At 38.1% G+C, this 15,865-nt stretch overlaps 1 protein-coding gene across 8 annotated transcripts; it reads right to left on the reverse strand.

The window, feature by feature from the left end:
- Nucleotides 1-247: 247 nt before the first annotated feature.
- On the reverse strand, nt 248-15,450 carry znf384a (zinc finger protein 384 a). 8 transcript variants are annotated; one of them, XM_077194997.1, is made up of 12 exons: nt 15,274-15,450; nt 12,243-12,310; nt 11,624-11,909; nt 11,385-11,507; nt 9,911-9,949; nt 8,824-8,990; nt 8,514-8,590; nt 7,481-7,705; nt 5,014-5,181; nt 4,737-4,815; nt 3,577-3,735; nt 248-3,440 (listed from the first exon to the last, which is right to left on the reverse strand). In XM_077194997.1, exons 2-12 carry the CDS (start codon nt 12,303-12,305, stop codon nt 3,048-3,050), a joined length of 1,779 nt encoding a protein of 592 aa, XP_077051112.1. In that variant the 5' UTR covers nt 12,306-12,310; nt 15,274-15,450; the 3' UTR covers nt 248-3,047. The 8 variants fall into 8 exon arrangements, with proteins under 8 accessions (XP_077051112.1, XP_077051116.1, XP_077051114.1 ...); XM_077195001.1 differs by lacking the exon at nt 5,014-5,181 and having other exon boundaries at nt 15,274-15,446; XM_077194999.1 differs by lacking the exon at nt 12,243-12,310 and having other exon boundaries at nt 15,274-15,427.
- Nucleotides 15,451-15,865: the final 415 nt, after the last annotated feature.

Genomic DNA, 15,865 nt, shown 5'->3' on the forward strand with positions numbered 1-15,865 from the left:
TTGTAAATACCCACACAAGTTCTAACCTAAATTCTGTATGAAATATGTTACAATTTTATCTGAGCACTGCAATTACAACAAATCGGGACTTTTTTTTTCCAGAGGGGAGCAAAACGAGTATGGGAATATAAAAATATGTGCATAGAAAAGAAAAAAATTTCAAGACATTTTCCAAGCTCTTAAAAAATTGAAGAGAAAAGTCAAACAGCAAATTTTTATCCAAATTGGACAATAACTATTCCAAATAAAAGGTGTTTATCTTTTTTATTGTACATATTAGGAGAAACAGTTACGTCAGATGAATGAGTGTTGATCTATACAGCAAAGTCATCTTAAAGAGTAGTTAATAATAAGTATTAGGAGTGACAGAAGTAACATTAATAATAATATTGAGAACCGTGTTATTTTCCAAAGACATATATGGATACGAGGATTATACGTGGAGGACTAGCCAATCACCTGGCTGCTTACTGGACACAGATGGCATCGTGTAGGTCAGTGATCGGATGGTTTAGCAATATGTTAACATCCCTTACTCTGATCTCCAATGTTGCCTTTAATACATTTTTTAAAAATCATATTTCAGCTGGACCAGAAAGACAATCCTTCCCTTTTAGAATGAACACGTCATCTCTCTCTATATATATATATACACACACACACAGAGAGTAACTCCCAATGGATAATAATGATGATGATTGTAATAATTGCATAAAAAATAACAGTTAATATAATAATAACTAGTATTAAAGTTTTTTTTTTAAAAAAACACTACTAAATAGTACCTGGGAACCAAATTGTTGTCTGCACAATATTTTTTCCCCATTCCTTCCTTTCTGAAAAACAAAAACTCTTTGTAAGGAAGATCAAAAACATATAAAATGACTAAACGTAAGGTTTTTAAAAAAATCTGACAACTTTATATATGTTTTCACACATTCATCTCCTTCTTAAAATGTTCTCTTACATGCTTTCAACCAACCCTTCACACACTCAAACAAATACATACATACACAAGGACAATAGAAAAATACATGTGATAAATGGCTAAAAATGTAACAACGAAAACCGAAACAATGAATAAAAAAAGTTCATTTAAGTGCCATCTCCCATAAACCATTAGCTTCTGTCCCTTTAGTGCAGTCTTGGCCTCCTCTTTCCAACAGGTCTCGGCTGGTAGTGACAAACCAGTTGCACGTTTACTTGACATGTCAGTCAGCAGGCCTGCAAAGCAGTGTCATAAAAGGCATTAACACTCCATAAGTGCTTACAAAGTCATACGGATTTGGGGCAACATAAAGGACCATAAATTTAATTTAATTATTGGGTGAACTATTCGAATTGACCTGTTTAAATACCACAGGTATGTGTGCATCTTCCAGCAAAATATTTAATGTAAACTAGATGCAATTCTGTACAATTCATTTATCGGATACTTAGGTTTTTGTCCATTTTGTTTACCAGCATTTGTAACATTTATAAATTAGAAAAAAGTAAACTTGCTGGTTTTCACAGCTTGATAAAAGCATGTGGTAGTCTTTGTTAACTGCTACTCATGAAGTCGTCATGAAGTTGCGATCATCATGTATATCGGAGTGTTTTTATTCATACTCGCACAATCCCTGAAGCAAATTCATTTTTGTTTTAGGTTTGTGTGTACATCTAGGTAGTGATGGAAAAAATTTGATCGTGGACAAATTTTTATCACCAACATAAAATAAATTTTCTCAATTATCCCTTTTCCACTAACACAGTGCTTTATTCTCTGAAATGGAATAGTTTGAAAACATGTACGAACTGTTCACTATCAATTTTATTTATGTAGACCATTAAATCAAACTAGCTCGCGTTGGTATAAAGAAGCTAAACGAAATTACTTGTTAAAATATGTTCTAGCTATAGGGTGAATCATCATTACAAACTTTGATTTTGAAGGTCTGTTTTGAATGTCTATAAGGGTGTGTTCACACTTGTAGTTCAGTTCGCTTGGATGGTTTGGTCCGGACCAAGAAAAAAAAAAAAGAAATGTAGTCCTGGTCTTCTTAGCGTTCACATTGGCATTTTTATCACTGAACCCTAAAGATGCCAAACCTAAAGGCATAGGGATATGTTCACCACCTGATTGGTCAGCTTTTATGATGTATATTTTGAGACGGATCGTACTGAACATTCAAGACAATGCTGGTTTCTGGGCTAAATGCGCTTGCTGTATGTGCATAGCCTACAATGATGGTGTTTTGACCAGCTGAGAACTCGTGTAAGAGCTTATAAAATGTATAAAGGAGTCAAAACAGCGGCAGGAATCCCTCCGTCACACACACAAATGAAGATCTGCTGCGAGGAGACGCGGTTCTGACGCCTGTACTGAACTGTGATGGGCAACATCTCAACTATGAAAAAATACAGGTAGGCTTGAGCAATCTGTCCTTTTTAGGGTCGCATCTTGTGACATCATGTCCTGTTTTTGGTTCGTTTGCATGTCTTTGGTCCGTGCTGCATTCGTATTTCATTCAAACCACACCAGAGTTTGTTTGGAAGCATATCGGTCCGCTTGTTTAGTGCACACCAGGGTTTGTATGGCAGCGTTCACACTTATTCAAATGAACCGCACCAGGGTTGGTTTTAATCGAACCAAACATGCCAAGTGTGAACACGCCCGAAGATACTGTTAAAAAATCAATGACCCTATGGAGAAAATGAATGGGATTTTTACTTCCAGAAGCCGACTGTTGCACTTTATAGTGGCAAAAGGGGTTGAGTATTGAATATATTCAAATAGTTGCTAACTGAATATAGTCATAATGACAGCTTAAGGCCTTTTTTTGTAACACTGCAAAGCAAGTCTAAAGAAAGACAACTCAAAGAGCTAATTTGCTCCTCCTTCATCTCTTCGTTTCTCCTCTATCCGCCATCCTTCCCTCCCCTCGTCCTATCAGTCTGAATTTGTAAATCCTCCTCTGTCCCAAGGCAGTGTTTTTATTTCCTTCCCAATTCATGGTCCATTTTTCCTCACCCCACCTCCTCGCTGTCATTCTCCTCGAGTTGCTCTACGAGTTCATGTGCTCCACCTGGATGGCAGAGGTGGAGACGGTGAGGCAGAGGTCTTTGTGGGCCGTCAGGTCGGCCACGCTGACAGGCTTGTACTGGATCTCTCCAGCCGAAACGGTCTTGTACTGATGCAGGTCGAAAGGGCAGGGTATTCCCTCCGTAACATAACTGGTTGGCGGGTTGGGATTGGGCTGGTTCTGGGATTGCGCCGCTGGTCCCGCTCTGGCTCCCGCAGCTCCGCCGCCCCTTCCTCGCCCGCGACCCCTGCCGTTTCCTCCACCCGAGGGCTGAGCCGGGTTCTGGCCCTGCTGGGCTTGCTGGGCAGCCACTGCAGCCGCCACTGTCAGAGGGTCTGGGTTGTGTTTTCGCATGTGTTTCATCAGATACGTCTCCTAGAAAAGTAACAAAAACGGAAAAATGCGTCAAACTCAAACATCTCTGAGTAACTCCTATCTATAATTGTAGGAGAATAAAACTGAATGACAAGACAGTCGAAGAAGGATTCAGGTATTGTGGGAGGGATCTTACAGATGTGTATGCGCGGTTGCAGAGGCCACAGGAGTAGAGTTTGGCGTGTTTCACCGTATGTGTAGACAAGTGAACCTCCAAGCTGGTCGCATCTGTATAACCGCGGTTACAGTTGTGACATTTGTATGGCTTGTCCTTGTTGTGCTGTCTTCGATGAGACTGTAAAAACAGTCTGAATTAATACAAATATTTGGAAATGATTTATGTTAGTTTAGTGTCAGATAGGGTGCCAATGTAATGCATTTACTGCCCTCTGTTGCCAAATTATGAGAATCTCAGATTTGACAAATCAAAACAAAATTCAATCCAATTCTTGCAAAAGGCACATTTACAAACCTTTTAATGACATAAATGCAATCCAATATTTGGACCCAACTACATTACAGTTCAAAGGTTTTAGGTCAGTACGTTTTTTTAAAAGAAATTAATTATTTTATTCAGCAAGGACACATTAAATCGATCAAAAGTGACAGTAAAGTCTAATTAATGTAGTTTAATGCTACAAAAGAGTTCTATTTCAAATAAAAGCTCTTCTTTTGAACTTTCAATTTTTTAATAATCCTGAAAAAATGCATCACAGTTTCCACAAAAAAATTAAGCAGCACAACTGTTTTCAACTGATAACAATAATAAATATTTCTTGAGCACCAAATCAGCATATTAGAATGACTTATGCAGGATCACGTGACACTGAGGACTGGAGTAATGATGCTGAAAATTCAGCTTTGCATCACACACAGAAAGAAAAATGTGTATTTACACACATCATATGAACAACCAGTTACTAATCTGATTTAGGTCTCAAGTGACTGTTGATTTACGGTTCAGTAAATGAGTCAGATAATGCAGCAACCACTAATTCTGATTTATAAGAGTTTCTGATTCTAAAACGAACCAAAGAGTCAATAATTTTGGAACTAAAATTGGCTTTCATTTGCATATGGCCTTATTGAATAGTAATTTTTAGTCCGCAGTGGAGCCAAAGCTCATTACAAATTATTTGGAACAGTGTATATTTTTAATAAAAACAAACTCTGTTCACAACCCTAGTGACAGTTTATGCTGATCAGATACGAGTTTCTTGAACCACAGGATTTCAGTCACTTCTGCAGAAAACTGAAATGTGTGAAAGCATCTGTAAATCAACTGAATATTGTTACCTGGAGGTTGGATAGTTGGGTGAAAGCTTTCTCACAGCCGGGATGGACACACTTGTACGGCCGATCACCAGTGTGAATCCTTTAAAATAAAACAGAAGCATTTAATTAGAAATCTCTAGGGATCTAAATTTCAAGATCACATGAATAAATTCTCCAGCGTCTAGACTACACATTCCTCACAACTACAGCATGACAGATGACAGACAACAGAGGAGGAAGGAAAGAGGAAAAGGATGCGAGGAGCTGTATACTGATTCTCTCTCTCCCTGTCTGTTACCTGTTATGCTGCTGTAAGTGACTGAGCTGTCTGAAGGTTTTCTGGCAGTAGGAGCAGGTGTAGGGTTTGGCCCCGCTGTGGATGCGGATGTGCTGGGACAGGTAGCTGGAGTTGGCAAACGATTTGGAGCAGTGAGGACACTTGTGCGGTTTGCCCTCTGTGTGGTTTCTAACAAGGGATGAAGGGAAGGGAATGAAAAGAGAGAAAAAAACAGAGAGAGATTCACCAATAAATCAATAAATGACCGCTATGTGGATCAAATCATGACTGTATCATAAAATTTGCTGTAGGTTTCATGCTTTTAGCAATGTGACGGTGCTCTTTGTGGTGTCTGGGTTACGAAACGCAGCACACAAAAACACAAGGCACTTCATCTTAACCTCTCTCTCTCTCATTCTCTCTCTCACCAGCATCCTTTCCCCCTACCTAAATATAGGTTTATATGAAACCACCCCAGAGCCTTTAAACCACAGCAGAATGAAGCAGATGAGCAGAAATGATGAAGATAAAGTGAGATGAAATTCAACTAAAGACTCATTCTTGTTAATAGCATAAGGATAACATGGAAATGAGAGGAAAGGGACATGACAAGCCAAATAATGTAGAGAAGGAACTCAAGTAATACAGAAGCAAACAAAGATTAAATGACGCTTTACATTCTTCAGGCCAGCTAGGCAACCATTTAAGTGTATTTACTGTCAATATGGTTCCAATTAGATTTTACACACTAAAGTGACTAAAGTCAAAAATGATTAAGGCTGCCCCCAATAGTCGACTAAACGTTACATGGCTTGGTCTATTAAATTTTAATTAGTCAGTCAGGGGAAAAAAAAACTCCACAGGAACTGGCGTAGTCACGCAGTGATAGATCATAAGCACGGCTGGTCCATGCAGTAATATGGTAAAGAATGAACACAAAAAGGTGATGTGCGACCTCAAACATGACTTCATCATTCAAAACATGTAACATTAGCCACTTCACATGGCCACTCACTCTAATGTTAGAGAGATGGTTGACCCAAAAATGGAGATTCTGTCATCATTTACTCACCCTCAAGTTGTTCCAAACCTGTATTTATTTCTTTGTTCTGCTGAACACAAAAGAAGATATTTTGAAGTTACTGGGCACCATAGACTTCAATAGTAAAATATCTTTCTTTGTGTTCAGCAGATAAAATAAATTTATACAGGTTTGGAACAACTTGAGGGTGAGTAAATGATGACAGAATTTTGTTTAGTTAACATTAAAGGGATAGTTCACCCAAAAATGAAAATTCTGTCAGTATTTACTCACCCTCATGTTGTTCCAACCCCGTAAGACCTTCGTTCATCTTCGGAACACGAATTAAGATATTTTTGATGAAATCTGTACATACTGACAGAATTTTCATTTTTGGGTGAACTAACCCTTTGACCTGGATAAATGTGCACTAATATTAGGCTAATTTCTAAGTGTAAATGCGGAGTGTGGAAGCTAAATAAGTACAGCGCTTACTGCACAGCATTTTTAACTTAACTTCTACGTCCACGGCATCGGAGTGAGTCTTCTCAAAGGCCGGCTTCATTAGCTATGTTTACATCCAAAGTTGTGAATTTAACTTATGCGCAAAATTGGAATATTGCATAAAACATTTGCAAATAATGCACCAATTCCATCCCATGTGTTCAAGAGAAAATAAACTCAATTTCTGGTAAATTGCCACAAAGTATCTGTAAAAATGCAAGTGGTGCAATTGGGTAGGCCACTGTTTTCTCCATCATAAATTACTTACGTCTCAGAGCACACAAAAAAAATGCAAAAAACGCTGTCGTGTTATCTTGTGTTCAGATGCTGGTGTTTGGCAATGCAATCGAGTAAGATGCTTCTGCTTGGGACTTCAACCAAATCATTCTGATGAAGGCATTTCAAAACAACTAAAACAACATTTCAGATGCTGTGCAATGAAACTGATCCGCTATATTCCAGATATCCAATAACAGCCTCTCTTGATGCAAAGTCATGTGTGTTTTTTTATATATGATGTGAATTTATGTATGAATAAACTTTGTGAAAGTGCATAATGAAGAATACAAGGTCAGTATAAATGGCCACAGGATATTGACAAACTTAAAGTGTACCAAATAAAGAAAATGAAACAAAAAAAAGTTAGTCATTGTGGTGTAAAATAAAACAAGCAGATGAGCGATGAGATTAGCATGAGGCCTGTTTCAGTCTTCAGAGAATATATTTTCCTGTTTAAATTAGAAGTGTGTGCAAGCTCAAATGTCACAGCATCAGGGTAGGAAAGGGCAGGGAGGTATAAAGAGAAAGAGAGAATGGAAAAAGAGAAAGATAAACATGCTTTTCCTAATCAAAAGCATAACTAGGCCAACTAAACAATGCCCTGGCAGGACGTGGGTCCATCCTGTAGGAGGTGTAGTAGTACATACTTTAGCTAGGTACACACACACACACACACACACATACCGTGTATGCTGCTGTAAGTGACTGAGCTGTCTGAAGGTTTTCTGGCAGTAGGAGCAGGTGTAGGGTTTGGCGCCGCTGTGGATGCGGATGTGCTGCGCCAGATAGCTGGAGTTGGCAAAGGATTTAGAGCAGTGAGGACACTTGTGCGGCTTCGCCTCTGTGTGTGACTTGGCATGAATCTGCATGTCTGATTTGCTGAAAAACGTCACCGCACACATCCGGCACCTACAGAGAAAAATCAGCAGTGCTTTTTGCATTAGAAATCAAAATTGCATTAGAAAGTGATAGTAGCTTCTTAATGGGACACCATCACATACTTCGGGAGGGGAATTACCCCAAAGTATTGTATTGTATTGTATTGTATTTTATGTATTTGGAAAGGGAATTACCCTGAAATACTATAGTATTATATTGTATTTTATTGGGGACGGGAATTACCCCGAGTACTGTAGTGTTGTATTATATTATATTGACAAACGGAGGTTGTCCGAATTGTCCGTGGCGAAGTCAGATTAGTTATGTATTAAGTAGGAAGCATTTGTATTGAGAATTTCCATGACGACAGTTTTTTTCCATGACGACGAAGTTTTTTACTTCAAATACTGATTCAGTGACAAAAATGTATCACAATACATTCTAAATAATGCATTACATTTATCATCTAGATATATAGATGCTTTCTTACTGGAAACAACAATTTTCCTGGTCAAAATGTCATGAAATTAAACTTATTAGAATAAAGTTCAAACAAAAGTACTAATATACATGCAAACAGTGTTGGTGTGACGGTCGTATAGACCAAAGAAATTTACACTTTTACAGTAGCATTTTAGTCTTTTACTGTTAAAATTACGATAAATTACGATAACACACTAAAATCAATCAAATCAAATAAGAGAGTATTCAATTATAATCACAAAATAATTTGTTTTTAATTTTTTTCCAAGATAATAGCAAATATTGAAGAAAAATGGCTATATTTTTCAATAATTCCCTGATTAAATTAAGATATTCCTTAACCAATAATAGGTACCTGTAGGACTTGTTCCCATCTTTACTTTGATGATCATCCTCATCGTTGGAGAGGTCATACGGGTCACTTGTGTTGTGCTGTAAGAGAGAAAAATACAACTTTTACTTACTTATCCCTACTTTTAGTAGGGAAGCATGCTTTGAGAATCTTTTAAACAAATAACAACACCACAATAGTAAACTTGTCTATTTCTCACAATTTTAATGTGTTTAAAGTAAGAAATCGACCCCTTTTCATAGTTTACAGACTTATTATAAACAAGAATTTCTTTGTATGAAGGTAAAATTATGACACCTCAGCAACATCTCACCTGTCCCCCAGCGGCCAGGTGGGCAAGAATCAGCGCATCATTTCCTGTGGCGAGTGTGTGGGCTGAAACGGGACCTGCCCTTTGCATCATGGACTTCTTCTTTCTCCCCCGCTTCGCAGGAACTGGCATGACTACAGCAGGTGGGATACTGCCATCCTCTTTCTTGTCTTCATGTCAGGAGGGCAAAAAAACAAGAGTAATGTAATATTGATTATAAAAGATAATGTGCAATAACTAGTAAATAAAGGCAATAACGAGTTTTAAACTTGTGACAAGCTTTTTTTTGTGCGCTTTTCACAAAAAAAAAATCTGAAATTTCAAATGGTCTGACATGAGTCATGACCTACAAACTGACATTAATACAATTATTTAGTAAATCTTTCAGATAAATTTCAATAAACTGACCTAACGTGCGCTAAAAACCTTATGCAACGTTGTAATGCCCTAACTTTTAAAGGTCTACCTTGGCAAAACATGGGTTAAAAACATGGGTTTTCAAACCAATGATCTTATTATGCCTGTGCAAAAAGATTTCTGATCCAATTTTAAAGCTAAATGACTGTATTACATGACATATTGTTGTTATTGTGAACATAACTGAAATCTTCTCAAAGCAAAAAGTGGTTGCTGACAGGTTATGTAAATACTATTGTAAGTCAATAGCCATCACATGGCTAATCCATGTGTTAAAGGGATAGTTCACCCAAAAATGTAATTTCTGTCATCATTTACTCGCCCGCAAGTTGTTCCAAACCTGTATGAGTTTCTTTCTTATGCTGAACACAAAAGAAAATATTTTAAAGAATCTGGGTAACCAAACAGTTGATGGGCCTATAGTAGGAAAAAAATACTATGGAAGTCAATTGCTACCGTCAAATGTCTGGTTACCCACATTTTTAAAAATATCTTCTTTTGTGTTCAACATAAGAAAGAAATTCATACAGGTTTGGAACAACTTGAGGGTGAGTAAATGATTAAAACCACCAAATGGGGTAAATAAACTGTCATTTCATTGCAATAACTGCTTTACAGATGTGAGTGTCATTGCAGGTTTCTCATAGAGATGTACATGTGCTATTATACTTACAGTGGCTGTGGAGATAGAGGGAAGGGGACCGGACAGCCTCTGACAGGAAAAAGCAGAACATACTCAACATATAGAGCTCCCTGTCCCTCCCTCTCTCCATCCATCATCCATCCCTTCTCACTACCTCCCACAGTCACTATCACTTTCACTTCCTACAGCTTCTTTGGCTCTGAGATGGCTGCATAAGCAAGCCATCAGACAGTGTGTGTCTGGTGTTTTATACAGTGAAAGTGAAATACATTTTTTTATAGGGTATCTGCAGGTATCAGCACTTCCAATTTAAAGGTGCAGTAGGTGATCTGGGAAATACTAACATTAGCCAGTTAGCATTGAAAGCATACCTCCCTGCAAATCGCCATCCAAAGCCACACCTCCTCCAAAACACATGAACGCACACAGCTCTCGGCAAAGAGTCACAAGAGATGGCATTAAACTACCTTATGTCTCAAAGCACATAACATTAAAATAATAATGAACGTAAACAACTTAGAGAGCTTGCACCTGACTGCTGGTAATTCATTTCAGTGTTGGTACTGTTGACATGTATACGCATAATTCTGAGTCTGAGGACGTGAACGGCTCCGGTTGGAAAGTCAGGGATTGCCCTGAATCTCTTAATTACAGTATTTCTGGCGTGAACGCAGCATTAGCTCGTTGTTTTGATTCGATAGGAACTGTAAAATACTTTTTGTTTGCAGTGAAGTTTGTCTGTATAAACTCTGGATAGCATGAAACGCGCTGATGATGTATGATGTCTACGTGAACAGAGTGCACAAGGGAGAGTAAAACATATGTTGACAGGCAACGAATATAACAAAACATGTCTGTAGAGAAATCACCTATTGCACCTTTAACACTTTTTAATACCATTTTTAATTAAAGACCTGCACATCCATTCCATCGACTTCTATGCAAACATACAAAATCACGCAGCTCAACAGAGATATACGAATGAACAATGGACATTTCTTGGTTTAAACAAACTATAGTATGGTAAAGGTCTATAGAGGTATGTATCAGACCACAGAAAATATAATTTTAGCATTACCATTTTCTCCAAAGTTTAAAGAAAAAAAATATAGAGAGACGGATCATGGAAGTAAGACAGAAAGATGGAAATTTCCTATCACTCCCTCAGCACCTGTATTAGAAACACCCTAGCACTTTTTTTTCTTTAGGGTCATTTAATGCCAAGGGACTATATATATATATATATATATATATATATATATATATATATATATATATATTTGTGTGTGTGTGTGTGTACAGTATATGTACAAAAAAACATTAATTACATTACACTGAATAAATGCAAGTTTAATGCTACTTTATTGAAGTTCTATACATAATTCATATTCTATACACAATAACATTAATATTTCTTACATTCTACTTTTGGATTTAACACTATGAAATTTTATTTAAAGGTGGATATGATGGAAGGGTCTGAACGGTCAGTTGAATTGTTTACCTGTGTTTGTTGGGTGCAGAGCAGACACAATCATGGTCGTTGTTTGCGGTCCAGAAACAAATGACTGAGAGGAAGCAGGAGGAGTGACCAGTGCGCCCTGAGGAGTCGTGATCACTAACCCCGCTGAGAGACAGAAGGGGAACACATGATTTTGACCAAATTTGAAGACCTCATTAACATCTGATATCTTTAACTTTTAATAAATATCTCTTCACTTTGAGATAACTTTGAACACCCACCTGCAGTCATGATGCCAGTAGTTGGTACGGGCACTACTGTGATGTTCTGGGACGTGTGAGGGGGGTGCAGGTGTGCTCCAACGGCAGTCATTTGCGCCCCGGCTCCTCCTCCTCCACCACCCTCCTGTTTCGGCACCCTCCCGATGGCTCCCGTGTCCATGGCGACCGAGCCTGGCACCGTCAGCACCGCCGTAGGGTAGTGCGCCGCGGACGAGTGCGGAAAAGAAGCACCCTTGTCCGGTCCCAGCTGTTCTTTCATCTTGTTCAGAAACATGGCGTTCTCAATCTAAAATCGGAGGGGGGAATGAATGGGAAAAAAAACAAAGGAAAAAAGGAAAGGAGGAAAGAGAAAAGGACGATGGATTGAGAGATAACACAGATGAAGGATGAGGGGGGAAAAGGAGAGAGCAGCGAGGGAAGGGTTACTTTTCTCAATGCTTGTGCTTGGCTTCCAGTGTGTAACTTTCAGATGGATCAGTGCGAGGCTGGTGTTAGCCATCCTGGACTGGTATGCTTGTTTTGTTTTTTTGATTTACTAAATTGTGCTCAATAAGCATGGTGTGTCTGTTAAAGACACAACGATGTACTGTACAAGAGAGTCCAATAATAAGGTGTCTACCTGTCCTTGTACTGTTGGTACGGGAGACCAAAAGTATGATGAGTTGAAATGGGAATCTTCCATTATTTCTGCAATTGAAAAGCAACATAACTTGTAAAACACCCACTCTGCCTTTGGCAACAGTTGTGAAATGACACCTCGCCCTTATGTTTCTCGTGTTGCCTGAAGATTTATTCTTTATTTAAGACTTATTCATTTTGGCACCCAAGTACCTTGCATTACATTTATTTTCTAAATTTCTTTGAAACATCTGTCAAATGTCATGCATTTTTACTCTCTTGACTTTATTTATCTTTAGGCAAAGGATAAAGAAGCATCTTTCCGGTGGATGTGTTGGGTGTTGGGTTAGGAATCAAAATACATGCACAACCCAATGTGTAAAACATAACTGACACAAATGAATAACATAAAATCAGCCTGCATATTAGGAAAAACAGCTTGAACCAGGCAAACAGCCTAAGATGTTTTGTTGGTCTCAGGCTAGCTAAGCTGGTGCTCAGCTGGTTTAAAGTTGGCATGAAACGGAATTTGCGCAAGTCTTTTCTTCTCTATTGCGACGTACATCAGAGTGAAATGTCTTCTCAAACAAGAAAAAATGTAGGACGGGACTTGATTTAATACATGGGGAATTAATTTGATGTTTGGATGGTTGTGGTTTGCTGTTGCTGTGATGTCATGTGAGTGACAGGTTGTCCCGCCCCTACACCAAACACCGTCATCAGAGAAGAGGGCTGCATCAGAAATCGCATACTCTCTTCTTGAATAGGTACTTAATTTGAATAAGTAATTACCGCTAAAAAAGTATGTTCTATATAGTATGAATGTAACCTTGACATACTACATAGAGTCAGTTAGGTTACTTCACTGCCATTTAAAAATCCTCTCCCTTGGCCTTCTGGGATAGTAAAGCGTCCATCATATGCACACTTACGAATCTCGGAAGTAGTGGGTCATCCGGGTACTTTTTGTCTACTCCTTTATGAGTACCCTGATTTCAGACATACTTTTGACACATACAGTAGTTTTGCCTACTAAAGTGGGGAAGTATGTGATTTCGTATGCAGCGGAGATGTCGCTGCAATAGAGGGTATCCGTTATATAGTATTGATAACTCAATTAAATAATTACCTTCGTATATTCTGCATAATTGGACGTTTTTAAATAAACAATGACAAAAAACTATACAAATTTAAAGGCTGGACGATATGGCGATATATAACATTGATATAAGTGATCACATGGATTTAGACCTACCTATATTGTATTAATATAAAGCGTTCACAGGCAAATTTGCTTTATGTATTTCCCCGGCGTGGAAATCAGGCACATATAAATGTCAGGAAATACGATTCCTGGCTGAATGTCAATATCCATGATCACTGGATCTTCAGTAATTTGTAAGGAACACTATACCGAGTCCAACCTTTAGTTTAAGCTGATTATTGTTTGTTTTACTTGCGTTCTATTAACTCATGCAGCAGCTCTTTTGCCACTCAGTCCAGCTGAGGGGGGCGTGTTCCGACAGGAAAGTGATGTCAACGCATACCCTCTATTGGGGTGGGTGGGAGGAAGATTGATTAAAGATAACAAAGGCAGATACATTTTAAAACAATTATGTGCATGGATAAATCTTTTATAATAAATACTGCAATATTCCATTAAAAAATATTTTTTAATGATTTCATGGTTTAAAGTTTTGGCAAACTAGTCTACAAGCTAAAACCAGTCAAGGTAATGTAATGGATTATTGAAAAAACATGTAGGACAGGGCATTTTGAGATGTAGGCATTGCATTTAAAAGAGGAGGCAGATGAACATGAGCCTTCAGGGGCGGAGTTTAAGCAAACTAATTGATTGGAGGAGTCCTGCATACATCACCAGAGAGAAGCCTGTCGTTTTCACTGAAAAATCCAGTTATGACATTTTCAATAAAAATTACAAGGTCAAATAAACGGAGCAATTCTAATACCATTGGTGCTCGGGCCCTAAACATTACACACATGCACGGATGAATTGCTCACAATAAAAGCATCACATGCATTTACAAAATATGGTGAATTTTTATTTCATTCTGACTTTAAACCAGCCAACAAACTACAATGACCAAACTGGGAGACCAGCGAACTAGCTTAGGCTGGTTAAAAAATTATAATAATAATAATTCAGAAGGGCTATTTGGTAAAAAAAAAAATTAAGTTGTAAAACAGAGAGGCAAAATAAAAGTATAACACTTCGACTATTTTATAATTGATTTTCTTTAAAACACACACAGACAATTTGTTGTTGTCTGTAGCACTGCATCGCAAATTGTTTAATTGCACGAGAGATACAGAACTTGCATTGAGAATCGCGCGCGCTATAAATAGGCATCAAAACAAAAGCAGCGACCCTGCGCCAAATCTGTGTGCGACCGATGATCGTAAGGAGAACCAGATCAAATGTGCAAGTCAACCTCCAAGTCAACTTTTGTGCATATCTGACCGTCTTTCATTTCATATGCATGCCAAAATAAAAACCAAGGGAGGTGAACAATGACGCGTTTTATTCGTTTTGTCAGGGTTGCATCCGTGTTTTGCTGCAATGACAGCTCATTTTGCATGTTTCTAACTACTGGGACAAGGTTAATGACATATGCATGAACAATTTAAAGGAAAGGTAGCTGGAAAGGCACAAAACCATATATTAATGATATCAGGGCTTCCTCAACCAGCCTCCATTAAAATGTCAGCTTTTGTTATGCACGCAAAGAAAACAGCACTATCCAAAAGCTATGCAACATGTAAACTTCCGCTTGCGAACAATAATGTGCCTCCATCCCTCTCTCGGTTAGTCTCACTGAGAAAATAAAAAAGAAAAAAAAAACTCGAGGATAAAAAAAAACGAAGAGAGGAAAAAAACGTCGACGCCAATGCGAGAGAGACGCAGCTTCATGCAGACTTCCGGCTGGCGAGACAGGGGGAGAAGCGTCCGCGTGAGTTGCTCAAATTTGGAGAAATAATTCACAATTGACTCATAACTCTGTGTTAATTACCGGTGCTGGCGATTCCCTTTCAACCCCCAGGGCTCCTCCGGGCCGGGACAGTTCGGAAACTTCGTCCAAATCCGCCCGAACCCCTTGGATTCACCGATTTTTTTCCCTTAAAATTCTTTCTATTTTTTTCTCTCTCGAAGGGCTGTCCGATTCCGCTCGACTACACTTCCTGTGAATGAGGTCAAAATTACAGAAAGCTTACCGCCAAATTCACTTCCGCCATGTGAGGTCGTTTTTTGTTGTTGCAAAAATTATTAAATTATGTTCGAAAATCACTACTTATTTTCATATCATGCATATTAATAAGAATAATTATGTGAATAAATATGAACACGCTGCAGCCAGGTTAATATGTATGGAAATATGAATGCTTATATATGTATGGTGCATTTAGCGTTGTATATTTTTTTATTTTTTTTATTTCTTAGCTTTATATTTGTAATACAGCCTGTTCTTTTACTCATTGTATGATAAGATGTTTACTCACATTTAATTGTCAACAAGTACTATATTTTTGTACATTTGACAAATAAACATTTATAAACTATATTTAAAAAATAAAAAATGGTCCTCTGTTATTCACAAAAATAAA

Source organism: Siphateles boraxobius, unplaced genomic scaffold (assembly GCF_051911475.1).
Source record: "Siphateles boraxobius isolate OS27281-9 unplaced genomic scaffold, OSU_SipBor_1 33, whole genome shotgun sequence".
NCBI classification, from domain to species: Eukaryota; Metazoa; Chordata; class Actinopteri; order Cypriniformes; family Leuciscidae; genus Siphateles; species Siphateles boraxobius.

Excerpts from the sequence above, each read along its gene's own strand:
- znf384a (XM_077194997.1), bottom strand. The coding sequence starts at position 12,305 with ATGGAAGATTCCCATTTCAACTCATCATACTTTTGGTCTCCCGTACCA. Across the intron at positions 8,591-8,823 it reads ACCTGGCCGCTGGGGGACAG|CACAACACAAGTGACCCGTA; the intron begins GTGAGATGTTGC and ends TCTCTCTTACAG. Across the intron at positions 4,816-5,013 it reads CACTTACAGCAGCATAACAG|GATTCACACTGGTGATCGGC; the intron begins GTAACAGACAGG and ends TTTATTTTAAAG.